Raw genomic sequence first — 27,542 nt, forward strand, 5'->3', positions numbered from 1 at the left:
CAGTGAAAGAAAATCTCAAACCGTCGCTATAAAACTGCGGTTTATTTAAACATGAAGGACAGCATTCACCTGCTATATCCTGTCCCACCGTGCATGTATTTAAGTATAAAGATAACCACCGGTTACTATAAATAACGAATGAAAAACTCGATGATGTTTTGGCCACGCCCATAGTACCGTTGACATACAATTGACCAGGGTATATGTGTCGCGCTGTTACTGAATTTAACTTACTTCCTTGTGGAGTTACGTCTTAAACTAAAGAGGTGAAATTATGGAAAGTCATATACAGGTAGTTGAAATGTTTATAAAAGTATTCAACTATTTTACAACAGATTGTTTGATACGGTACGTGTCTGATATTGTGTGGTTATAAATAGCTCAAATTACTGTCAGATTTAATATAGGCCTACGTAACTCGACGAAACACGAAAATTGTGTAAACTGGAAGGCGGTTAGAGGCGATGCTTGATTCAATTTAATACGTGTAAAACTTTGATTTGGAAACAGATAAGTGACCTGCAAGAATATTAGGAGTTGTTGTTAATGTCGCTAACCAGAAATCTATCACATACGACGGATGTTAACTTTTCGCGTTGTTTTGAGTTTGGAGCTTTGTGGCTATAATACGAGGACAATATGAATTAATTGCTTCTTTTGTAAACGATTTGCGTATTCAAGGCTATAGTCTAGATTATATTGACAATATTTCTAACCTCATCAATGGTTTAGAAAGACAAAAAATAGATATAACCATTTTTGTATTGCTAATAGTGAACTGTGCAAGTATTAATTTACGTTATTGGAATTTATCTCTTGATTGTAAGGTTGACCTAATCATTAATGTGTAAACTTATCTAGCGAGTGAATTTCATCTTGGTCACGTTGAGTGAACTTATCAACTCTTTTCGTGAACGCTACGGTGAATGAACAGACGCTTTGAACTCGCTCAGTATCCATCACGGTTATACGTAAAACTCTGATCGGCTTTAGTTTATATATAAAGGTATGTATATAGGCTACCTAGATGGGATTTGCATTAAGCCCGCATGTCTTGAATAGATAGAGGACTAAATCAGATTATTGACATTTTGGAGTCCACGACACATGCTAATCAAGTGAGTCTCCCTGTGAGAACACGCTGCTGAACAATTGTCTGATTTATTATCAGTGAAACAAGTTAGTTTGTTGATAATGTATTAATCAATAAACATAAATTTTATTTATCTTTATTGCTGGGATTTATTTGCGATGTGTCTTGTGATAGTGTAACAGAAACTCAAGATGAGGCTTAAAGGAATACAGGTTGATTCAAGCGATCAGAAACCATCTGGAGACGACGAGTCAGACGTAGAAGTGGGCGAAGAAGAAGGTAAATTATTCGGTGATATTTTAAATTAAAGGGATGTCGTGTTTTATCTTTTTTTTAAGACACGTGCAACCGTTTTCTTACCTATAACCCACAAAACTGACCATAGCCAAAATATGTGTTTATTGTTTCACACAGTACGTGACGCGATCCTACTGTCGTAAATCGAAACCGCCGCCCTACGTATGGAATCCACACACTGAAAGGAATGTCCCACAAGTCAAGCAAGAAGTATATTTAAACCCGAGACACCCTAGGACAGAACAATCTAGGTGTCCCTAGATATACGAACAATTAAAAGGCACGCCACATATTCACACCCCCGCTACAAATAAATACATAGTTACAATGTTTTGAACAAACCGTATTAGTAGCTGAACTGTTAAACTGTTTAAAGAATCATTATGTATATTTGGTTGGCTTATAAATTCATCATTACATTATACATGAAATTGATTTGATATGGATATTTAAATTAGATTGCGTGTATGTAATTTGAGATTAATCTAGCAATCTTTCAATTTATTTTTCAATCAGAGACAGTTTATGTTCAATATGAGTAGCCTATATTTTATGATGGCTTTCACGAATATCATAGTTAAAGGAACTAAATCAGTAATATTTGGGACCTAGAAATTGATACAATGGGTCGTAACACATTTAATAATGTAATACGAATAAATGTAAACTGAGTTAGATTCAATCGTTTCTCTTTTTTACTATAATTGCTAATCAGTTATGTTCGGCGAAATACACCAGAAGTCTCAATCGAATGACAATCTCTAGCAGCTAGTTATTCCAGTCTACACTGATAGTATTTATTGCGCATGCTCTCCAGATAAGAATATTGCGTCACCGTTTGATATGACTTGTGGAATATGTCTAGCCTCTTTCTTCGAGTCCCTTGTGTACAAATTGTAAAATGTTTATTTTGTCTTAAATATTGGATGTCAGAAGCCCATCTTTTCCCGGTAAGATTATCACAACATCATTGTTGATTTAAATTGCCAAATATAAGTCGTGTTTTCAATGTCGAAGACTTTGGATGATATTGAGTTAGAGACTTAGCTACATTCAATTATATCAGTATTAATTGAGAAAAGGTCTTTTTCAAAAGGGATACACCGTTGTTAACTATAGCTTAACTTGTAGACATTTGAATTATGCTGGCAAGGGGACCTCTCGGCTGGCATGTGGACTTCCAACTGTCAAAAATTCTTCTTCGAGCTTGGTGTTATTCAAGAGCTAAATTTACATATTGCAGGGCCTTCTTGATGCCTTAAATGTTATAAATTATTATTAGACATTTATTAACATAACTAACTCTCGATGCCATCGGATGCTCGAGATTTTAACTTGATTAGAATGGTCCGGCCATTTAATTATTTAATTTAAAAATGGAGAAGCGAGGCTAAGCATATTAAGATTCGAATATACCAATACCGTAGTTACGATAATAGTAAATCAATGCACATATCTTGTCAAAGCTATACAAACAGTGATAACTTGGCTCAGAAAATGTAATTTGAATGAAATTTTCAATATATTGATTATGCATTTTCTATTATAGCCCGAACGGCCAGCTCTTTATCCAAATCTTACATAATGTACCTTTAAGAAGCTTCGCGCCCATGTAGAATTTCTTTTTTTAGTAGCCGTTTTCTCTTTTGTTGTGTATATATCTGTGTGCTTTACTGTTAATTATAAACTTGTGGCCTTTCAATACCTATATTAATATAGCTATGAAAATGGAAAACCCATACTAATTTAGTTTTGCCGATGTCGCTTTTTAAAAGCTTTAATAGTTTATAAAATTGTACTGATGTTGATATCTATGACACCAGAAAACCAACAGTAATTTAGTTTATAGCTATGTCTATTTAAACGCATAAACAGTTTTCGGTGAGTTTCGTGAACATATTTTAAAAGCTAGTTTGCTTACTTTAAAATATTGTCAATTTGATTAGATTTTATATATTGATTTATTTTGTGGCCCTTGGATGAAATTTTTTTGTACGTCTAAAAGATAAAGTCTAGGTTAATATATGGTCGATTGTGTGTTTTGCTGTCGACACATGAAGCCAAGCATGAAACTAAATCTAGTAAATAAGCCGACTCCCAGTTAGTCTTTTGAAATAAAATTTTAATTATAAAGTTATGTCACCCATCACTAATTAAAATAAACCATTAGATTAACCCAATTACATCTTTATATTAGTCTAAATTCAGGTTACAATTCACCGATTTGGATAATGTTTGGACCAAATAGCTTTTAATAAAAGTACGTTTGATTGTGTGTTGGTTTTAAGCTGTATATTTAACCGTTGTTTTGGCTTTAATCAGATAAATCGTGCTTTGTATAAAAGATATAAAACAAATGCTATATTGTATATACATATATTACTTGTATACAGAGCACTTTGGGGAAGCCAGTGTTTTATAAATGTTTTCTAAAAATAAATAAATAAATAACAATTACGTTAGCGTTCTTTCGGCCTTCTGACTTAGTTGCATAACGAAGGCAATTGCTCTCACATTTACCCGCCTTAAAGCCGATCAACTAACTTAATATACGTGATAAGTTTTCAAACCACTTAACCCCGTCAGTATTCATCTTGAAATAAAGACCGGTGTCCCAAGCTGTTTTAAACAATGTCCGGATAAAACCAGACTTTTATTTAATAATAATACTTTTCGTTATCAAGTACAGCACGTGGACCATGCACTGTATAGACCTCTAAAGGAACGGCAATAGATTATCAGGTCCCCCAACGAAAAGATTGACCCGAAATCTTAAAAGGGTTATGTGTCCGGATAAGCGGTTTCGGCGTTCACGTCCAAACGACTCAATATTTTGAGCTGAATTTTTGCGACAAGGCAAATACACAACTCCTCTAGGCTATATTTTGGCGCTGAAATTTATCCGTACACGGACTTTTATATCCAAGACTCTGTTAACGAAAAACTCGAACAATCGTTAAGTCAGTTTAACTCTGTCGTCTAAACACAAAACTGTTACATTAGCAATATTATTTTTATGTGGAGTTACAACGTGTTTATAAGTTGAAATTTTATTTTATGTACGGTTTTGGGGATTGGGTGATATCATTTCTAGTGATGAATATCATAATTTATTATTAACATGCACGTTAAAGTTATGAATTGTCAGATATACTCGCACAGTCTCATACAACAACTTTTGGTCTTGGAAGGAATTATTAGTGAGCAGAAATTCGGCCGTGTATCTGTTATCACTCGTCACATCAGTCAGTTATGTAGAGGGATGCCTCGTGTTTTCCTTTGGCGTTCGTCACTTCCGATTCAGGAAACCTGTATTACTCAGCTATCGTAGCAATGATCTCTGTGTTTAAATTATATTTGGAACGTGTTTAAAGTTACAATTTCATATTTTCTAAGAAGGTCAAAACATAATTATTTCTATGTCTTTTGCTCAATAGGTTGTCAACTCACTATTATACGATCATAGGTGTCATTCTCACACTTAAAACGCATTTACACCGGAAATAATAACACAATTACCTCCCATGTTTTCTATTCTCCACCATGGAGTAGCTATCTTCAAACGTTTGAATTTGAAGATGAAAATGATATTTTTGCCAATTTCTCAACTGGCAATAGTGAATTTTAGGATAAATAGGATTATTCTTTAACAAGGTAGGACTGTTTATAGATACCATCTATTTTATGGCTTTATTTTAATAAATTTTAAAAATATAACTTAAAAATATGAAATTGTAACTTTAACAACAGGGGCTGCATATTTTAGACCAGGATATCTATATCCTGTTCAGTTAACCGCGATGTTATACTATTTTTTCTAGCTATATCGGTAATAACTGTTTTTTTGTTTTTTTTACATAATTATGATACTACTACGCGTTTAAAAATGACCTAACCAACACATTTGTATTTTACCTTTGCTTCGTATATGTCATTATTTCGCACAGTCTAAGCTTAATCATTTTTTTTATATTTGTTTTATTAACAAGGCAATTATTGTTACCACCAACTAGACTTAACCTTGCATTTGAAAAGCTCTATGGTCGCCATCCCAACATTGCCCACACTCGGCTATTCATTTTACCACAGTGACAATTATTGGTATCATACTAATCGGTTCCAGAACATCTAGTATCACTTGATAATAAATTAATTTTTCTTAAGTGTCGCTAATCCAAAAGCTATTGTTTGATTTTGTGTAATTTGTCCATATACATTATACATGTATTATTACTATTATATATTTAGGATGTGTTGTATTGAACGTTTACCTCAACCTTTATCACTGTTAAATCTACATATTGTACAACACTCACTCTACATTTTAAACTATGACTTATCTTACCTAACATTTAGTTAAAGGTCATGATAAAGATAACAAAATTACTACAAGTGTATTCATACTTTTCATTTTTTAATTTTAATTCCCACGTTTACTACTCGCTTCTTTAAAGAGACGGTCGTGTGACGTCTACTGGCCTATATGTGGTGTCGAATTGAAAATATAAATTGATACCTACGTCGTCTTGTAGGCTAACGCCTATAACGTAATAGCGGTTTGATTTGACCAACCTTGTCCAAGGCGTGTTTAATTACCGCAAATGCGAATCGAGAATCTTTACAGGTTCGCAACCCATCATGTTTCTTTCTTAAATATGTTGAAATTCAAATCTATGTTCGGTGAGGTTTCTTCCGATTCAAAATGGCAACATTCACATGTCCACAGCAATTCAGGTCGAATGCGTATCTGTAAATTAGTTTGTTTACGATCTGGATCTGAAATCTGGTAACCACCCTCGCTCTTGCAGAATGTTTGCTTCCAGGATTAACTGTTAGCCCAAACCGCTACCTTTCATAGCTGTCCCGAAACAATTGTGCCAGGTTGTTTTGAAACAGTATTCCGGAAACTGAACCATTGTATTCCATAGATTAATTTACTGGGCGGACACCTTTTAGTAAGTTCTGGTAAATTCTATCAAATATTCATTTATTTCTAACTAAGCAACATGTATTTTCCAGTGGGGAATATTCCACAGACGGTGTCGATGATAATGGTATTTACCATTCTTCTAATTTACCCCCGATAAGTGAGAAACTTATAAGTTATTCCCTGAACTTTGAACACGGAAGATTTTTGTTGACTTTTCATAACTGAACTTATACAAAGACCTGTTGTTTAGTTGGGTTTATTCTTTGTTTTTATTTGTTAAAAAAAACAACAACAAAACAAACAAAACACCAACTGTCTGGTATACTAGTTTGACCTCGTTCAAGTTGGAGACATATTTTAACGCGTTTTTTTTTCTTTAGTGACACCATTACTGGCAAATATAGTAAAAACACAGTAGGGGGGCGTGGTTTTAAGTCAAATATATGCAGACCACATGTTTCGATCACGCTTCACTAACAGCTGGACTAAACGTTGACGATATATATTTACTTGTTTATTTTATATATGACATGCATGACAGCTTTACCTACTAGAATACGTTTCATTTAAAGGGATAAGTTTGTCTGCGGTATCACCTCGGTGGAAGCGGACGTAATATACAGAGAGAGAGAGAGAGAAATGGGGTTTAACGTCCACTCGACACAAACTAGGTCATTTCGGGACTAACATATGGTTTAATTTTATTTCAATAATTCGCTTGCGCGTAGACGTAACATACAACTAACTCACACACAAAGAGAGAAGTAACATATCACATCTCTTTATTTCAATAATTCGCTTGTAAAAGCCCACATGATTTCCCAGAGAAAAAGTACCAGGTTTGGTATTCGACCCTACTCTTTGTCACGTACAAAAACAGGATCTAACCCTACTTGCATATTAATGAAATGGGGTTTAACGTCCTGACAGCGGCGCTACGGACTACTCTTATATCGAATTCTAGCTTCCAAGGGATCTTTTACGTGCACGCCAAAGTGTACACGGGACCTCGATTTTACGAACCATCCGAGCGACTATACCCTGTTCCTTGCCAGGCCCTCTGTTCTGAACAACGCCGGAAAATCTCGATGAACTTTCTCGGCCAACGCAGGGATCGAACACGGGACCTCCAGGTTAGCGAGCCAACGTCTTACTCGCTGAACCACCGTGGCTCACTACTTGTATAGATAACAGCCATTCGAATTGACTATTGTTAAAAAAAAACGGTTGTGAATTTAAAGTGGACAGGAGACAATTCGCGTTTTAGTCTTTAAGCGGTACTCATTTACACACCACTTTGCATGACGGGAAGCTCTAAAAAGCGACGGATGTCGTGTATGTGGCATGGTATGCTTATTCTCCTCCCTAGCATCGGGTAATATTGTCTTTTTATTTGTATTCAAATAAAGGACAAATTATATAGTCAATGGAGACCACTTTAAACATGAAGTCACGTGATCTATTGAAGTTTATAATCGATGCGGTCTTGTATAGAAAGGTATATAAACCGTGGATATTCTATATAAATAATATAGGAAAATGGCCTCTGATTTTCTTACTACTTTCACTTCCTCATCGATCTACAGTCTACTTACTGTATAGCCTTTCTTCAAACACCAAGTTTATAGTTTGGTGTAGGTTCGTATAGGAATATGTGTAGATATATAACAATAGGATAATTAGAACAATATACAGGAACCATGACATCGATAGAAGAGCAGGACGAAGGTAACATTATATTTATATATTGAACAATTCCTTCATATACTTCGTGTAAGAGTGTTTAACATTTATATACATATATATATTGCGATACAGGTTTTTTTATCCTCGTGTACAGTTTGTCTAGGAGCCGCCATGTCTTAGTGGTTAAGACGCTGGTCAGCTTACCAGTAGGACTTGGGTTTGCTTCTGGTATTGGCTGATAAAGTTCTTTGGGGTTTTAGGCGCGGCTTCCAGATGTCAATGGTGCAGGGCGGGGATTGGGAGGGGTGGGGGGCTGGCAAGGTCAAGTCGTTCGGGTGGTATGAAAAAAACGAGGCCCCGTGAACATTGGCGTGCACGTAAAAGAACTCTTGACAGTTGGAATTCGAAATAAGACTAGGCCATGACATGAGCTCGTCTTCATTAGCTAAGTTGGAAGTTAAACCCCATTTAATTTATTATCAGAAATTGATCACTAAAGTGTAGTCCTGTTCGGTGTGATATGCCAGAAAACACCATCTCTATTTTATACCCTCGCCCCCCAAATTCTAAACATAAGACGGTTTGTGGTTTTTTAAAACCCTGTTTTTGAAAATACTCATGAATCACTTCTTTGTTCTTCATTTTCATTTAAAACCACCCGTGGCCATCAAAAATAATGGGTGCAGAAGGCGGAACATGGGGCACTTTATCATTTGGATAACATCTCTAATTTGATAGAAAGAAAAAAACAAACATAAATAAATTGCGTGCTTTAATTCCAACGTTAAAGGGGAAGTCACAAATGAATCAAACGCGTTTTTGACTCTTTATCCTAGTCTTGTACAACTATCTGAATCTCTGTGGTACCCTTTCACAGAAATACAAACTCTCCGTTTCCACATTTGAATGATAATAAGTACATGTCTTCATAATGTGTTTAAGCTAACGAAGTTAAGTGTAAATGACGAGGGGGGGTGGATGACCAAATTGTTAGCACGTGCGCGTTGTATCATAAGGTCTGTCATTGAGTCAACTGGCGTGGTTTCGATTCACCGGCTGTACGTGACAAGGAGTAGGATCGCCTGTCCAACCTCGTGGGTTTTCTTCTGGTCCTCCAGTTTCCTCCCACTGCTAAAGAACCCTACGCGCATGCGAATTATGGAAATAAAATTGAATCATTTTAGTCCCGAAATGACCTAGTTTTTGTGTCGAGTGGATGTTATCTCCTCCCCCTCTCTCTCTCTCTCTCTCTCTCTCTGTAAAATTGTAAAATTGATTATGGTTGATTTGCTGATTTGAATCCATTTTTCTTTTAAGGCCAAGAATGGCTCAAAATACTATGCATCTTTTTTTTTTTAAAATATGGCGTACAAGTTTTTGCTGTACACAAAACGTAAGCTTCGCGAAAAACGCTGAAAAGGTGGGAGGGGGGGGGTGAAATAAACCACAAAGTAGATTTCCGATCGTATGCCAACTAGTTTTAGTCATAACCTAAATCTTCAGCAACGACACAATGTCACTAGGACAAGGCACTTAAATGGTATTTCCTTTCAGAAGAAATGGTGGCCTAGCTGATAAATATTTAACATTGTCTAGCATGAACAATTCAAACTTCTTACTTTCGATATATCATATCAAAAAGACCCATGTCAAGGGCAATAACCGGTGGCTTAGAGTCTCTGGGCATGATTTGAGCGATATAGGAATTATGTGGCTAACTACAATATTCTTAACTTTTTTATGTTCTCTCTTCTTTTAGTTTTTGACAGAACCTGTCAACGAAACAGGTCTTCATTTTTTCGAATTTGCAATTTGGTCGCCACTTACGAGTCTGTTTATTGTTAGATGATGTCATGATATTATAACACGTCCGCTGCCATCTTAACTTGTTCGGGAAATCTTATTGATTGGCCTGGGGATCACGTGGCTAAGTGGGTAAGACGCTAGCTCGCTAGCCTGGAGGTCGGGTGTTCGATCCCTGCATTGGCCGAGAAAGTTCATCCAGATTTTCCGGCGTGGTTCTCCCTTGTCAGTGATGCAGGACGGAGGGGCTGACAAGGAAAGCTGTCTAGTCGTTCGGATGGGACGAAAAACCGAGGTCCCGTGTACACATTGGCGTGCACGTAAAAGATCCCTTGGCAGTTGGAATTCGATATAAGAGTAGGCCGTAGTGCCGCTGTCCGGGCAAAATTTCCCTCATAGCACACTGTATGGCGTATGCCCGTCTTCATTAGCCCAGGTTAGGAGCAGAACAGTAGGACGTTAAACTCCATTTCATTTCATTTCATTTATTGATTGGCCTGTTTCTAAGTCGAAAGAAATTTGATATTTTCCGAAGAGTGCAAATCACGCACAATTACTTTAATATAGTTTGAAATATGTCAGTCTTATATCAGTCGTTAAAAAAAACTATGAAGCGCTAATTTCGTGTTTTCCCTTATTAATGATTTATAGACACGATGCACATTAACATTTGAAGGGATTCATCTTTAATTCATCACACAAAGCCTGATTTATTCAAATTATACAAATTAACTCTATCCATGATCGACATGTTAAAGTAGATCCATGAATTATATATCAATTGAATGTTAATAACATACGAATCACCGTGGTTTTATTAACTCTATATTGGGAATAGATACAACAACAATAGAAGCAGGACCCTACATGAAAATGACAAACTTGCGTTCACAATGGGATAAGTGCGTATACAACTCCACCTGGTGTAAGGAGTCGCGAGTGCTCAGTGAGTATGGAGGGCCGGGATTCGTTCGGATCGGACGAAAAACGGAGGCCACGTATACACGTTGAGCTGCACGTAATAGAACCCTTGGTAGTCGCTGCAGAAACGTAGGACGATAAACCCCATTTTGTTTCCATGTGCAGTATGTAACCTCGAATACTTCTGGCAAATGAGGAGATATCGTCATCCAAAGTTTCGGTAATAGTCAACGTTAGAGGTCGCATTGCTTCCTGCAACTATCTGAAGCTCTGTGGTACACAAACTGTCACTTTCTGTATGTTTTTTTTTATGACAAGTCCCCAAATTCCAATCAAATGAGTTCGGCGTGGTTCCTCCTAGTCAGTGGTGTAGGACCGAATCTGGCAAGGCACAAACAACGTATAGTCGTTTGGATGGGACGAAAAACCTACATCCCGTATACACATTGGCGTGCACGTAAAGGATCCATTGGCAGTTGGAATTCGATATAAGAGTAGGTCGTAGTATCGCTGTCAGGGCAAAATTTACCTCATAGCACACTGTATGACGTATGCCTGTCTTCATTATCCCAGTCGGAGCAGAACATTAGGACGTTAAACCCCATTTCATTTCATTTGATCAGATGGTTGAGTAAATCATAGGTGAAAAAGTAGAACATATACGTAACGTGTATGTTCTTTTATATAATAAGAATCAATATTTAACTTGTCTATTGATTTTCAATAAATAAAGGGTAAAACAATCAGGAATGTGTCAGGTATTATTCTGTCTAATCCTTCGTGATGTAACTAGATAAAAGGAAGATTGTTTACGAGAATACGTGCTTCGAATTTCGCAATATCTCCTAAGAATACATCATTTTACCGTAGCTAAACAGGGCAGTTTGGCTTCAAACCATTGCCACAGTCAGCTATAAGTATTGGTTGGTGTCGTGTATAAATGTGGTATGCTTCCTATTTCTAGAACCGCCGATAACACTTGTAATCTGAGGAGTTCACTAAGATAACGACATTTTGTTGTACCACTATTTAAACATGACTTTTTCTCTTTTTTTAATTATTTATCGTCCCTGTCCTGCTTTCCCGTAATTAACTTATGACGTGTGCCTTATTAATCGTTATATAATTAACTGGACTTTTATATGGCAAATATAGAAACTGTATACATTGCTGGGTGTTCTCCCACGTTCAGAACTGATATTATTATGTTGTTTCGATTTCAACTTGTAAGTGACAAGGGTCGCCTGCCTATGTATACATTACGTGTCTCCCTGCGTACACATTCTGTACACCTTATGCACCTCTCTCTGTACACATCATGTACCCCTATCTCTCTTTGTACACATTATGTACTTCTCTTTGTAAATATTATGTACCCCGATCTCTCTCTGTACACATTATGTACTTCTCTTTGTACATATTATGTACATGTACTCCCACCGTGAGAACTGATATTATAATGTATGTTTACTGCAGTATTGCTATATATTTTTTCTACTGAGACTTCCTAGTTATTATCAAACAAAGATCATAATATAGCATCCTAGTCGAAATGTCTAAATTGTAATATTGTATCCATATAATTGTGGCCTGTGTATTTCCAGTTCAGTTGCTAAATACCATTAAAACAAAATTTAATAAAGCATATTATAGGGCATAATATAGGAGTATAATATATAGTAACACCAGGTGATATTGATTCAAATTAAATGTAGACCTATAATCATAATATAAATTCTCCGCCAGGTTAAAGCCACAGTTATTAGAATTTTAGATTAGAGATCTTTCAAATTAATAGATTTTGGATGGAGTATAGAGAGAAGATACAGCGGGTGGGTTGTAATTCAGTATTGTAAACTCGTATAAAATATGTACTAAATTTTCGATTATTGACCTTTTAGACAGAACTCTTGATCAAAGACCACGGTCACCCTGGGAAAATAATGATTGGTATAGTTTGTAACAAATGGATATTTCTAGTTAACTATTACTTTGGGTCTTTCTGTAATTAACCGAGCATTTACTACTAATCAAAAACACGTGACGTGAGCTTATCTTATCTTATATTGTATGTCATATTATATGCCTGATACGGCACCTGTAGCTATCGCTTTAAGGTCTGGTGGCAGAACACAAACTTCGAGTATAATGTCGAATGAAATCGGACAATTTGCGTTGATATTCGGCACCTATGTAATCTGAACAAGTAACATTAGGGATGCGACACTAAACACATGTCGAAGTTGATTTCTTGAAAGTGTTCATTCGAGAAAGCCATGTTAGACGTAAAAGAACACCTAACAATTGGAATTCAATTGCTGACGGCAAACTTTCACTTATAGATCAATGTATGGCGTATGCCTGTCTATATAAACCCAGTCGGAGCAGAACAGTTGGACGTTAAACCCCATTTCATTTCTTGTAAGGAGGTAAACGGCAGCCCGTTTTTACCCCTCCGTAAATTTATGACCCCATCATAGGGACATGAAGGCCAACTTTCCAGAATATGTGTATCTTATGGTATGATGCGTATATTTTACGCTCGTTTTATTTTTGTGGAGTTATCTCGACTGTCCCTGGATTTAAAGCTTCGATGTGTGTGGTGGACCTATGTTTTGCTAGGGTTAGGTTTAGGGTCTTGTAGACACACTCTATAACATGATGGAGATCATAAATTTACCAAACGGTAAAAACGGGTTGCCGTTTACTTCAATATAGGCCGATTTATTTCGTTATTATTATTATCCCCTTCTAGGCGGTAATAATATTTGATCGAGTGTATTAAACGCCATTTCATTCATTCTGTGTTTATTCGGGCTGTCTTACTGCAGTTAGTGCGAATCCTGTTTTTAATACCGGTATTATCTGCTTTACTAATGGACTAAACTGATCATATAAAGAATAGAAATAATCTTGCTAAATATGATAAAATCGCGTACAAGAAATTCAATACTGCACATGTTTATTAACTAAACTGTTTAAAAATAATTGATTTATATACAGCGATCTAGTTACACAAATGGGTATTTTGTCAGGATCTGATCTGCGGTTAGATTAAATAATAAAAACCTTGATGAATCGATTTACAATAGTGTTCATAAAATCTATAATACTACCTTTATTGTCAATAATTACAAATCGATTCCTTTTTACAAGGGCGTATCCATTATTGATTTATTACTTTTTGTGGAGCTACGTGGGTCAATTAGTGCATGTTAAAGATGTAGCTTTTCCAGCAACGATCCACCCTCATTAAACGAGCTTTCCTTTGTACATATATATTTATTAAATTATGGAGTTAAAGGTTCTCAGCAGACAAGTTCCTCTAACGCTGTGGGGTTTTTTTTGTTTTTTTTGATTATACCATTGTTTTCAACGTGACGGTGATATCAGCTAATGATATATCAAATGGTTATAAAGGCTAAATCAATCAGAATCATTCTTATATACACTCGGGTTCTAAAAGTCCCATAATACACCACAAAAAAGCAGCCAAGTATACCAATACAGTTCCGTTTCTTACTTGACGGTTGATGTGTTTTGTTCTCCTACCCGCTTGTGTTTATCCAGTGCATGGTCTTCTTGTACTTTGAGTCTTTCCATTATGTGATTTACAAAGATCGGGAAATATTTTTGGCTTTTAATACGATTGCTGAATGATTTTAATTTATTTTTTACTAATATATGTATATGTTAGTAAAAACTGAGATTGTTTTACCCCATGCGAATCCAGGTAACTAAGCTAGAAATGAAATAAAATCGGTTTTAACGTCCTACTGCGTTGCTCCTACTTGGCTAATGAAGACGGGCATGGGCCTTGCAGTGTGCATTGAGGGAATTCCAACCATCAAGAGTTCTTTAACGTGCACGCCATTGTATATACGGGACCTCGGTTTTTGTCCCATCCGAACGATTATACGTTGTCCCTTGCCAGGCCCTCCGCCCTACATCACTGACAAGGGGGAACCACGCCGCAAAAATACGGGACCGAATACGGGACCTCCAGGTTAGTGAGCCAACGTCCTACCCATTGAGTCGACGTGGCTCACAACTATACTCTAGCTGGCCGGTCATCTTTGGCTTGCTGTCATAGTTCCGATCCCTGGTATGAGCGTATGTGGCTTGGAGATGCGGGTTCCTTCTCAACCTAGTGGGTTTACACCCACAGGAAAGACCTCTGAACGCAATAACATAACAAAATAAGACGACTTGGGAGCGGACGTTAAACACTAATAGAAAATGAAGAAGATTGACGTTTATAAATTTATATTTTTCAGATGATTCAGTTAAATCAAGTTTATGTTGTTTACAAGGTTGTATAGCAGCTTCTTCAGTAGGCTTCTCATTTTTTGTGGCCTTACCAACAGGTTGGTCTGGAAATATTTTTATTATGATGGATACAGGTTTATTTATCAACACCATGTTAAAACTCTTTGACCAATCTCTTCCATCGATATTCTTTTTCTTCCTGTATCGTTTTTAAGTTACAAAAGAACTGACTGTAAGCATAAGATTTTTGCAAGTAAAGTTGTAAGCAAACATGATATATTACAACCTGTTCAGACGATTTGAGCATACACAATAATATTTTGAAAAAAAAGAAATATATATATACAATGAAATACACATATAAAATGAAACAATATGAATGTTATACAATAGGCTCGATATGGGGGTGGGGCGAATGGTTAGCGCTTGCACGTTGTATCATAAGGTCTGTCATTGAGTCGACTGGCGTGGTTTTGATTTCCCGGTTCTACGTGAGTAGGGTCACCTGCTCAACCTCGTGAATTTTCTCCGGGTCCTCTAGTTTCCTCCCACTGCTACTACACGCAAGCGAATTATTGAAATAAAATTGAACCATATGTTAGTCCCGAAATGACCTAGTTTTTGTCAAGTTGACGTTAAAACCAATCACCTTTGAATTGCAAATTAGACCGTTTCTTGTTTCAGTCATCATATTTATATGTTTTGTAGTTTAGGAGGGACTTATGGAAGTTATTTTTATTATTATTATTTATTATGATCAACACGCCTACACACCCCTAAGTATTATGGTTATACTTAATTCCTGGTACTACACACATAAGAATGTTACGGAACATCCACGCTTGTCATGTTTTCTTTCCAGTGATTTTGACGATTAACTAAGATTCAAGGCGGTACAAGTTTGGAACTGCACATGTTCTATAAGATAGTATTTCGTCGTTCGTTCTTGGTGTTTAACGTCTGCTTCCACATAAGTGATATCGCAGACAAGACATAGGAGAGCCGAAGCTGATTCCTGTTTTTTAGAATATGATTTTGCAATCTTTCCATTTGGCCTTAGGCCATGGATTTGGTTTAGTGGGAAGTTCTTCCCTTTATTTAATACAAAACATATCGTTTGGTAGATGATCTCGTCTGCTTCTGGATTGGTAGATGTCATCGTTTGGGGTTAGTGTTTAGGTGCCAGGCCCGTCTTATCGTGGCCTCCCCTTACTCCACTGTCCCACTCTCTGGGTTTGGTATCAGTTTTATTTGCGGAATAGTGTTTAGGTGCCAAGTTCGTCTGACCGTAACTCCCCCTTACTCCACTCTCCTGCTAGTTTGGTAGATGTCATCTTTGTGGGGTTTGTGTTTAGGTGCCAGGCCCGTCTTATCGTGACCTCCCCTTACTCCACTATCCCACTCTGTAGGTTTGGTGTCTGTTTTTGGTGGAATAGTGTTTAGATGCCGAGTCCGTCTGATCGTGACTCCCCCTTACTGCACTATCCTGCCAGTTTGGTATAAATCCCCTATGTAGTTTAGTGTTTAGATGCCGGGCCCGTCTAACCGTGACCCCCTCTTACTTCACTATTCTACTTAGTCCAACTGTGTCCATTAGGGAGTGGATTTGTTCGAAGATTTGCAGTTTCAGATCTGGTCTCGGGAAGAGTAGGTTCTTAGTGTTGAATGGTATGTTGTTGGTCTCCATTGTTCTCACTAGTTCCCTTCTCTCCTCCTCGTATACCTCGCAGTCTACCAGGACATGGTTGGAGGTACATTCTTCTCCGCACTCACAGATGATGACTTGGTGTTTGTAGTCTCGCAGCCGCTCTTTCACCCTTAGCTTCGATATAAGTCTACAAATATCTCTTCTAGGGTGATTGAGTGTTGTCTTTGTGTAGATCTTGTCATCCAGCCGGAATCTGTATGTGTCAAGTTCAACGAGATTTAATTCCCAGATTGAATTGACGTGTCTTTTGACCATACTGTAGATTTCCGTGGTGCTGTAGTCTATGGTGCGGAGTGGTGTTGTGTCCTTGAGACCTTCATTGGCGAGTCGATCTGCCTCCTCGTTTCCTCTAATGTTGACATGTGATGGAATCCACACGAGTTCTACTTTGCTTCCCTTCTCTAAAACCCTCTGGTACAGCTGCCTGATTTCCAAAATGACTTCTGGTCTTGAGTCCGAGTTGTCATTTTGGATTGAAATCAGACTGCTCAGAGAGTCGCATGGAATGACGAACTTACTAGTCTTTTGATGGGAAATCCATGATATAGCGTCACGAATGGCTACAAGCTCTGCAGTGTACACCGAACAGTTATTGGACAGTTTCCTGCTTATTCCCTGTTCCAGGTATATTCCAAACGAGCTGGTGCCCCTTTCAGGATTGCGTGAGCCATCCGTGTACACATGGTCCCAGTCATCAGACGGCCAGTTGTCTTCCAGGTGTTCTAGAGAGAAAGCACGTGCAGCAGTGGGGTTGTTTTTCTTGTCAGTTTTCTGTAGTAGATCTATATTAACCGGCGGTATAGGGAGCGTCCAAGGGGCGATCACTGGGGGGTCGTGTTCATTTATCACGAGCTCCCCCAGTCGCAGTTCCTTGATTGTTTCCCTGATACCCTGGCCGAAGCTTTTCTTTCTAGGATCTCTCACATATCTTGTATTTTTTAGACTGACAAAGGTTGGGGATCTTTCGCCCAGTTGCGAGATCTTAGCCCAGTACCTTTCACTTAGTAGTTTAGTTAAATATGAAGTCCGTAGATGTACATTAGCAAACAAGATATGTGGCTTCAAAGGAAAGTGGCCTCGGCGTAATAATCTTACGGAAGATGGCCTTTTGATAGGTATTAATTACTAACAAAGATAAGTCTGGTGACTTAGTTTGTGGCCTTTAGTTCAGTATTATTCGTTATACTTTAACTCAGTAGTTAAGGCTTTTGTTATCGAGAAGTGTTGTGTGTCATGTACGAGTCGGGTTATACAACGACCTTGTAAACCATGACCCAGGTTTAAAGTAACGTGGTTTCGAATCCCCGGTTGTACGTGGCAAGGAGTAGGGTCGCCTATCTAACTTCGTGGGTTTTCTCCGGGTCCTCCGGTTTCCTCCCACTGCTAAAGACCCCTACGCGCAAGCGATTTATTGAAATAAAATTAAACCATATGTTAGTCCCGAAATGACCTAGTTTGTGTCGAGTGGACGTTAAACCTAATTTCTCTCTCTCTCTCTTTAAAGTAACGATCATCAAGCCTCTTCCGACCAGGAGGACATGTCGTGTACATAATCAATCTGTTTCACAGAGTATTACAAAAGTCTTCTAATATATCTTTAAAGAATGACCGCCTTCAACACATGACGTCATATCACGCGGCGTCAATCATGGGCTCAATAACGTTACATAAGACGTTACTGATTCGAGCAGAATGGCGCCTTTTACTCATTTGAATACCCATTTACATTAAAATAGGAAATAATTTTTACCTACAAATACTTCAAACGTCTTTATTTATTTTTCTAATACATAAAAAAAATGTTTTAGAATTTAATTTGTCGGAGGAAAAAAGTTAATATTTGTGGCTCATTAAGTCGTATCGATGTCATCCTATCAGTGATTGTCGCGGCCTAGCAAATATTCACTGCGGATCAGTGTGGTACATAATATTATTTCATACCAAAAGGTCGTTATAATTGTTGCGGCACCAAATAGCAACATCTACCACAGACTACTAAATTATGGAAATCACATTCATCGTACAGGACCGCCCCCCCCCCCCTCCTCCCTCTTCCCCCATGCGCCCTACAATAGGTCTTAGTACATGGTTATATTTTGGTTTTACAAAATAATAACGGTGATTATATTATTATGAGTTTCTTTGGTAATTTTGTTTTTGTTTTTCTATTTTCCAGGTATTTTACTGATAGTGTATTCTCAGAAAGATTCTGATTACAGACTTTTATCAGCTGGAATCGTACTGGTTATCTTACCTGTTGTCGTGTTATTAATAGTCATAGCCCTGTGTTTTAATAAACATAGATTAAAACGCTTTGGTAGAAATAGAATTAAACATGGTAGAGCGGCAACTATTACAGCAGATAATGGGATAGAGGAGACTAATTATGGAAAATATTAGGCGTGTAGGTTGTACTGACTGTGCAATCCTTTTGGTGCTTTTCAATGGAGCCAGAGACGAGAGATGGGGAATACTCAACTGTAAATGTGTGAATAATATTCCTGTGTAATCACCATAAACTTTTTTGGTGCTTTTTTATTTTATTGGACCTAGGGACGGGAGATCGGGGAATACTATAATATAAGAGTATTAAGAGATGTTTGCATAATACACTTGTTCAATCGCCAGAAACATTACCATAAACGTTTTTCTTTTGGGTTTTTTATTGTTAATAGACCCACGGACTGGAGATAGGGGGTATTCGACTGTAAGAATATTCAAATTCAAATGATTCGTGAATAATATTGTCGGGTATTCGTCAGAAACGTTAGGAGAAAAACGTTTTACTGAAGCCATGGGCGAGAGATTGGGGATATTCGTCTTCTAATGTTCCGTAGAAATGTTAAAAGAAATGTATAAACTATTCTGACAGAAACAATAATGTTATTTTGGCGAAGGAATCCTTTGATCTTATTTCCAGCTTTATAATGGAAACCTTACAACACTTGCAATATTTTGTGCAGTAAATTATTATTATTATTATTATTACAATTGTGTGTCTGTCATCGCTCGTTACTTCAATCAGTTAAATAAAAGGATAACTCCTATTCGTCATTTTTTGCGTCACTTCCCGTTTCTTCAAATATTTGTTACGCATCTACTATAGCAATGACCCCTGTGTTAAAATTGTATTTGTAATGTGTTTAAACAGTTCTATCACATATACATCTGAAGACGCTCATAGAAGACAACAACTAGCTTATATGATTTAATGTATGTCAGAATGAGGTAAAGTGGAGAATTTTTTACCTGGACGCATTTTTTTTATTTATTTATGCATTTATTTACCGTAAACAAAGAAGTACTTGTACTTATCTCTCTCTCTCTCTCTCTCTCTCTATATATATATATATATATATATATGTAATAGTGACTGACACCAATATTGTTCTTTAAGTCGAGTGAACACTGGCGTTTGTTTTAGCTCGTAGAATCAACGAACGTGCACTAGAACAAGCTATTTGCAGAACACAGTAAGTTCGGGATTGTCAACGCTGATTACGTTGTCAAACAATAAAAAAAATGCCCCTCGAGAGATTGCTTTTTGTGATCAATGTACGATTTCAGCGCCACCAGCAATTCTTTTTCGCCGAATATCGAACTTATTTGATAAATAGCAACTCGTTGCCGACGCAATGACGCTCACGCGGCTGATTTTTTCTAGCAATATGGCATTAATTTCAAAATCATTGATAAATCGGCTTAGAAGCTCGCTGTGTGTTCGGCTTAAGTCTATCATTATGAAGTGCAATAAATGGAGAGAAGATACATGGAAGGGAGATTACTCTTGTAAAAACGTTTTTAAACAGTGTGTATGGTCACGAAATGCATTAATGTAATATTAAACATAAATGATAATGCCTTTGACATGATCTATTAAAATGATTTTTCCTGAATTCTAAAAAATATGGCAGAAATATTAATGTTAAATGGATGTAACATCACAGGCTGTATCTTTTTGCTCAACATTCCGTTGGTTCCAATCGTTATAGACACAATGGGGACCACATTTGGCAATCTCCTCATCATAATTCTGTAGGGGTTGACCGTTTAGATTTTTTGCTACGGGGATTTGAAGTTGACTGGGGTGAAAATCTCACTTCAGACACAATGACTGCTCTGCAGAAAGACACTTTACACCCCCTATCCCTCCGCTGTAAATATCATCAGTATTACCCAAAACTGCTATGAAATTGCAAATTTCATCCCTTTTCTCCGATTCTAGACCAAAAAGTCAACCAAAAACATGCAGGAAGAGGGGAGACAAAAATTAAGTAAAAAATTGTCTATAACTCGCACTACATTCGTCTAAGAGGGAATAATTACTAGGCTGAGCTCTGTGTTATTTTGGTAGATTACCTCCCCTTATCTGTTTCTCGACGTTATTAAACTCCTTGTGACTGTCCAAGTATCCCCCTAAATACCTACAAGCTAACTTTGATTTAATGGAATTTATACTCGAAGTCTTCCCACCCTCATCCCCTAAAGAATTGCTTATCTCAGCTTAAAGATACTGTGTGATTTGGTGATAAATTTCACTAAAAACATTTTCAAACAATCACGGATTTGGGAGAAACAACCCACAAGATAAGCAACCATACACCTTGGCACATAGTATCAGTACTAAAGGACGCACACTAGAGATCGAAGTGGGGTCTGCTCTGACTGGGCCAATGAAGACGGGTATATGCCATAGAGTGTGTCATGAGGGAAATTTTACCCAGATCGCGGCACTGCGGCCGACTCTCATATCGAATTCCAACTGCCACGGGATCTTTATCGTACACGCCAATGTGTGCACGGGGTCTTAGTTTTTCGTACCATCCAAACGAATATACGTTGTATCTTGCCAGGCCCTCTGTCCTGCATCACTGAGCGGGGGGTCCTCCAGGCTAGAGTGTCAACGTTTTACTCACTTAGCCACCGTGGCTCCTAATAGTGACCGAATAAAAATGCAGATAACGAAGGTCAACTCAGGTGGTTTATGAACATAAGAACGCCAAGAATCGAGTTAATCTCACTTCTGCGAAATAAAATCATCTTTCGAGTAAATAGCATCTACATTGATAAAAAAAAACGTGACTTATGAATGGTTAGGTATCTAGTTCCGGTACTTCATAACACCCCTTGTGATATGAAAAATCTAGTTAAACCCCCTTTTGCAGAAGAAGTTGGTTCCTATTGTATGTCAATTGTTACATTCCACAAGATGAAAACCACCACTTAAGAAAGTAAACACATTTAGTTTTGGGTAAGAGTTAATACAGACCTATCCGAATATCAATCCTGTGATATAGGAACGTGGGTCAATTATTAATTATTCGCATGTTGAGCCCATAATCAACTCTGTTGATCATTGCATGGCTTAGCTATTGAATGGATTAGACCATTCGCGCCATATAATCGATTAACGCTAAAATTTACGCCACTCAATAAAAGGCCCGTCGTTTGAGATTTCGATTATTATCATGCAATGGTACTTCAAACACTCATAACATCTCCCAGGATAAAATAATTTGACTTAATTTTTCATTATCTATTAAAACAGGAAAGGTCAGGGTTTTTTTATTTAACGTTGGCATACTGCATTTTTAAGCAGTTTGCTTTATAGTTTTTCAACAAATACTTGGTAAATACTCATTAGCACTCTGACCACTGATTTATACAACATACGGCCTTGGTATGACACACGAAAACAAAAATAATCCATATACCTAATGCGAAGCCGTACACTGAACTCTATTAGATTTATAAACCGATTGATATTCATGACAACAGTATCTATCATTACTGCCATTACTGCACTGTATGTTCCATGTACTTATATTAAGAGAGTCTTCATTATTGACGCTAAGGGTAGGCTACTTCAAATGGCTGTGGTTTTCTGGATAGATCCAATACAACACACGCGCTAATAGATTTCTCAATATCCATTACTCAATCCACCTACCATTTCATTAGTGACAAGACTGGAGTTTCGCCTAATAATAACAGCCAACATCAAAACAAAATTGATCCCATAAACACCGAGGGAGTCAAAGACCGGTCTTTCGTTAGCTTGTCCGATACTCTTTTAAAATGATTTAAGTCAGTTGAAAATCTCTAATAAAGTACTAGGTAAGGTAAAATAAGAGCACTGCTTGCGACAACAATTTTATTATGGAATGTATATATATATATATATATATATATATATATATATATATATATATATATATATATATATATATATATACACGGGGCAGGGTATTATAACACTATGGATAGTAATTAAAATCATTAGTCTTTCAGTCATCTAGAGAATGTCATATATATACACGGGGCAGGGTATTATAACACTATGGTATGGATAGTAATTAAAATCATTAGTCTGTCAGCCATCTAGAGAATGTTATGAATTAGCAGCTTAACGTCTAATTAGCACTGGAGGATTAAAAGAAAAATAAGATTAATATAAATGTATAATTGAAAGAATGGAATATTGAATGAATAATAAAAGACGAACAATTCAGAAAATCACCATTATTATAATATTACAGTTTTGAACTTCGTTTATCGATAGATTTCTTTCTTTAAATGACGATATAATCGTCTAAACAATCGACCCTTTACTGTTACTGAATATCTGTGTCAAGTACAGAGTTCTACAAGGATCGCATTTAGTTTCTATTCTGTTATGTAATAGGAATATTTTGACATTTCTTATTGTGTGTTATTAGTTTACGGCGGACTGGAATGTCTGGTTTTGTACTAGCTCGTATTGTATTACACATTTCAGTGTTATCCCTACAGCTTTTACAAATTCGACAACACAACAGTGCTGTATTAAAATACAGAGCATGCAAATAAAAGGAAAAAGAAAGGTAACAATGCACCAAGTGCCAAGACTAAATTCAATAATGTCGCAGCTAATGTTTTAGTTACGAATGCTACAAGAAACCTTTCTCTCACCAGTGATGATCGTGATAAGTTGTATCAAATGTACTGTTCGAATAGCATTAAGTAACTGGGCACATAAAAAAATCGCAACAGTACTGTGGAAAGCAAGTACGGTGATATTATCTGCGATGCCACAAGGGTTGGAAGCGGCGATAAAACCCTGTCGAAAATGAAGTTTTATGCAGCAATAACTTTACAATACGCGTAGGAACTTTAATAACATTAACTTCTGCTTTATTCCTATACTGGTTGACGTCCACTTCAACCCATGCTAAAATGTCAACAACGTTAATGGGACAACTCCATCCATTGGCTTCATTTTTAGCTTAGTTTTAATAATCAAACTGAAGATCTTGGAAATCTAATTAACATTTAATTTAGTTTCGATAATCAAACTAAAGGGCTTAATTGAAAATTTAATTTCCTTATTTGTCGCCTTTAAACCACGAACAATAACTTGTTTGATCTGACCGCTGTATGTTTAATTTGCTTTTTGTCCAACAGGTAAAACGTAAGGAATAGGGTGTGTTCCCACTATGCCGGCAGAATGTTAATCCTTTAATTGATCTTAAAACTATACTCTGTTTAAAAGTAGTCACTCAAGAACTGTTCACTAGTGTTCAGCGTTAATGGGCTCTTAATCCCTCTTAATAAAATTTATTAACCAACTAATTAATGACATTTTAAACACAGTTCATGCCGGCGTATGCCTTCAAACATGAATTCAATTCACTATATTAATATAAATAGATGGTCGATCCGTATCGAAATATCGACGACTTGATACAAGAATTGACCAGTTATTAAATGGCACTTTAAGTGTAAATCAGTATAGAACAAATATTTCCTATTTAGTGGGGCTGTAAAATGATTGTTATGTTGTAAGACATTTATTTATAAATTATATAATGCTATTTAATAAAAGTTAAATGTGTAAATTGTAATGCATTTTTATATGTGTAAATTATTTAATGTTGTTTAATAAATGTTAAAATTGTTAAAATCAGTACAGTTTTATATGTGTAAATTATTTAATGTTATTTAATAAAAGTTAAATTTATTAAAATCAATACAGTTTTATTCTTAAAAAAGATATGGACTATTGTTCTAGGATTAACTCTGGATTAGCGGCAAAAATTTGACATCAAAGCCTGCCGGCAAAGTGGGAACACCCCAGGAATAGCAATAATGATTCTTATAATTTAAAAAAAAACAACTGCCCGCTTTTCTCACGACAGCGAAATTTAACATCGTGCTTTATTAAAGTGACATTGTTACATATTATAACGCTTTTTGTTTTTACCTTGCTTTGCCCCCTTCGTATGTAAATAACTTTAATCAACCTGTCCATAATATCACAGACAATTTAGCTGTTTTCCATAAGTATGTGTTTTTGTTGTTACTCTATCCAGTAACTAAATGCCATTTAAAGATTAAATAGTATATCATTACGATTAATGGGTCGCACAAGTGATAATATATGCTGACAATTAGCTGATATTCGCCATTAGCCATATGCATGTGCTATTCCCAGTTAAATAGGCTATTCTGTGTACATATAAATAGTATAAACATTGCCCTTTCAACGATCATAAACCTGATTCTATTCAATGTTTTGTATTTAATTCTTCTACTTTAATTGGTAAGAGAGAGAGAGGGGGGGGGGAGAGGGAGAAGGTTTAAAATCCACTCAAACTAGGTAATTTTGGGACTAAAACATGGTTCAATTTTATTTCAATATTTCGCTTGCGCGTAGGGGTTTTTAGCAGTGACTTTAATAGGTAAACATGTTCAACAATTTCCGTATGGAGCCGATCAAGTAGGTCTACGTAACAGGCTCGTGTAAATAATTTTTGAAACCAGACATACTCGATTGCATATGGGTAATTTTAATACTGTTTCCTGCTTTCTAGTGGATATAGGTCAAGTAAAATTGAAGGTGACATCTGTTAGTAGATGTTGAAAGTATAATGGCTTTAATCTACATAATGTTTATTACAATGGAATACGTGTTTACTGTAGACAGATATAACATTGAGTGCTCGAGAAATATAAATTAAAGTCAAATAAACTAACTAAGATTTGCCACTTGTTTGATATCTGTGTCTCTTATTATTATATTACTATTGTCTGTGGAGTCAGTGCATGGGTTGATTAACCAAGTCTTGTTTGTCCGCCTTTCATGTAAATAAGTCCAAAACAACCCTTAATAAGTTAGAATTGTGGAGATTATGTTAGTCTCATTATTTATCTTACTTTCTTCCGTTTTTGTTTGTATTAATGTACCAACTTAGTACTGAGACTGGGAAGTGAAATCAAATGGCGGGAACTGGTGAAGTGCAAATGCACCTTGAAGTAAAAATTAAACATCGATTATATAAATTCAGATTACATAAGATTGCTTCTTAACTCTAAGGTAGTTATACAAATTTAGATCTAAATTTATTAATCTAGAAATATGAAAATACAAATTTAAACGGAAAATTGGTTAATCTGTAGTAAGGAATCAAAAGATTAAAGTTTTGTTGCTGATTTCACAAAGCACACCGACTTGCCACTTCTAAGAAGTTTTATTTGATGAGTGTCTCGAAAATAGAAGGATACAAAACTTCAAAATCGACTATTTGAGTAGCCATATTGGTCTAGCCGAGAATTACACCCATTTTTGTTGAAAGTGATTTCTAAAACGGGTTGGGCTTCTTTTAAAAAAAAAGACTGTTTCTGAAAACACACACTGTAATGATACTGTATCAAGACCACAAAACATGTACGCAAGTAACTGGTTTGGATAAACGACCTTATAACATTTCTCAGTTTGTAAAAAAAAAAAATAAGTCAGAGTTGAGAATTTGTTTAAAGAAACTTTAGATAAACTAAACACGATGAACGTGATATAACTCTCCATCTAAGACATGTACACAAAAAAAAAACCGCCATAACGTAACCATGGCAACCGACATTATCGTCCATTTACCCCTCTCTGGTATCACCGAATTGGAGTAACCCTCGCCATTACGTAACTTGAGTTAATGAATTTTAAATGATCGACATATCTTTTCTTTTACTTTGAAGGATACCAGTCGACTCGAGCGTGGCAGATGGTTAATTTTCCTTCAGTTGCCTTCCCCTTTGTGTGTAGTCTCGAACTCGAAGTAGACTGGAATACACGAGACACTCAAATTTACTCAATATTGATCAGTGGAAGTTTAACGGCAAACAAAGAATACTCGCCATAAGCAAGCACACAACAGTGCTGGATACTAATAAAACCTTGATCTGCTACAATAGTATGCATCAATGACTAACTCCGGAACGGATAAATCTGTGACATATAATCAAATGAAGAAGCGATCAGATGCGAGTGATCTCATAAGAGGTAAGTGGAATGTTTTAACCCGTAACTCAGCAAGTATTTCGTTGATCAAACATGACTCTCTAGCCTCAGTCGGCATATCGAACGCTCGTACTCAACGCTGAAAGTCTACCGTTAGTTTTGCACTTGGTAGAGAAATTGATCCCACGCCAAGGGAAAGCTATGTCTTTTATATTATTATTATTAACATAAATTAAATAATGCAGCCCAGTAAAACAGCATGCCCCATTTCACTCATTTCACATGTATTCTAAATATTTAAATGATCTACATGACATAATAGACCATAAAAGTAATAACGTTTTCCAGGCCATTGATAGGGTTTGACATTACATGTAACTATACGTATCACTGTGCTAAGAGTAGGTCCTAACGTATTAAATAAATACACATTAATCCATTAGAGAATTTGATTTATTTTTAAATAATAAACAGCGTAGCTATTATTGTGATTATGATAAGGGGTAATCGATAATATGTTCTATAATGGTCATAATCTAGGTCACATCAGCCATTTCACCAA

The 27,542-nt window shown here is 36.4% G+C and overlaps 1 protein-coding gene and 1 long non-coding RNA gene across 2 annotated transcripts in view; both read left to right on the plus strand.

Annotated features, from left to right (window-relative positions):
- Positions 1-9,603: 9,603 nt before the first annotated feature.
- On the plus strand, positions 9,604-19,754 carry LOC126827979 (uncharacterized). Its single transcript, XM_050557562.2, has 3 exons — positions 9,604-9,661; positions 15,008-15,097; positions 18,884-19,754. Exons 1-3 carry the CDS (start codon positions 9,604-9,606, stop codon positions 19,105-19,107), a joined length of 372 nt encoding a protein of 123 aa, XP_050413519.2. The 3' UTR covers positions 19,108-19,754.
- Positions 19,755-26,631: 6,877 nt separating this feature from the next.
- LOC126828741 (uncharacterized) overlaps positions 26,632-27,542 on the plus strand; it is a 30,667-nt gene continuing 29,756 nt past the window's right edge. The window contains exon 1 of the long non-coding RNA XR_007683216.2: positions 26,632-27,022. This is a non-coding gene — a long non-coding RNA (uncharacterized LOC126828741). The remainder of the gene's footprint in view (positions 27,023-27,542) is intronic.

Source organism: Patella vulgata, chromosome 7 (genome assembly GCF_932274485.2).
Source record: "Patella vulgata chromosome 7, xgPatVulg1.2, whole genome shotgun sequence".
Taxonomy (NCBI): Eukaryota; Metazoa; Mollusca; class Gastropoda; family Patellidae; genus Patella; species Patella vulgata.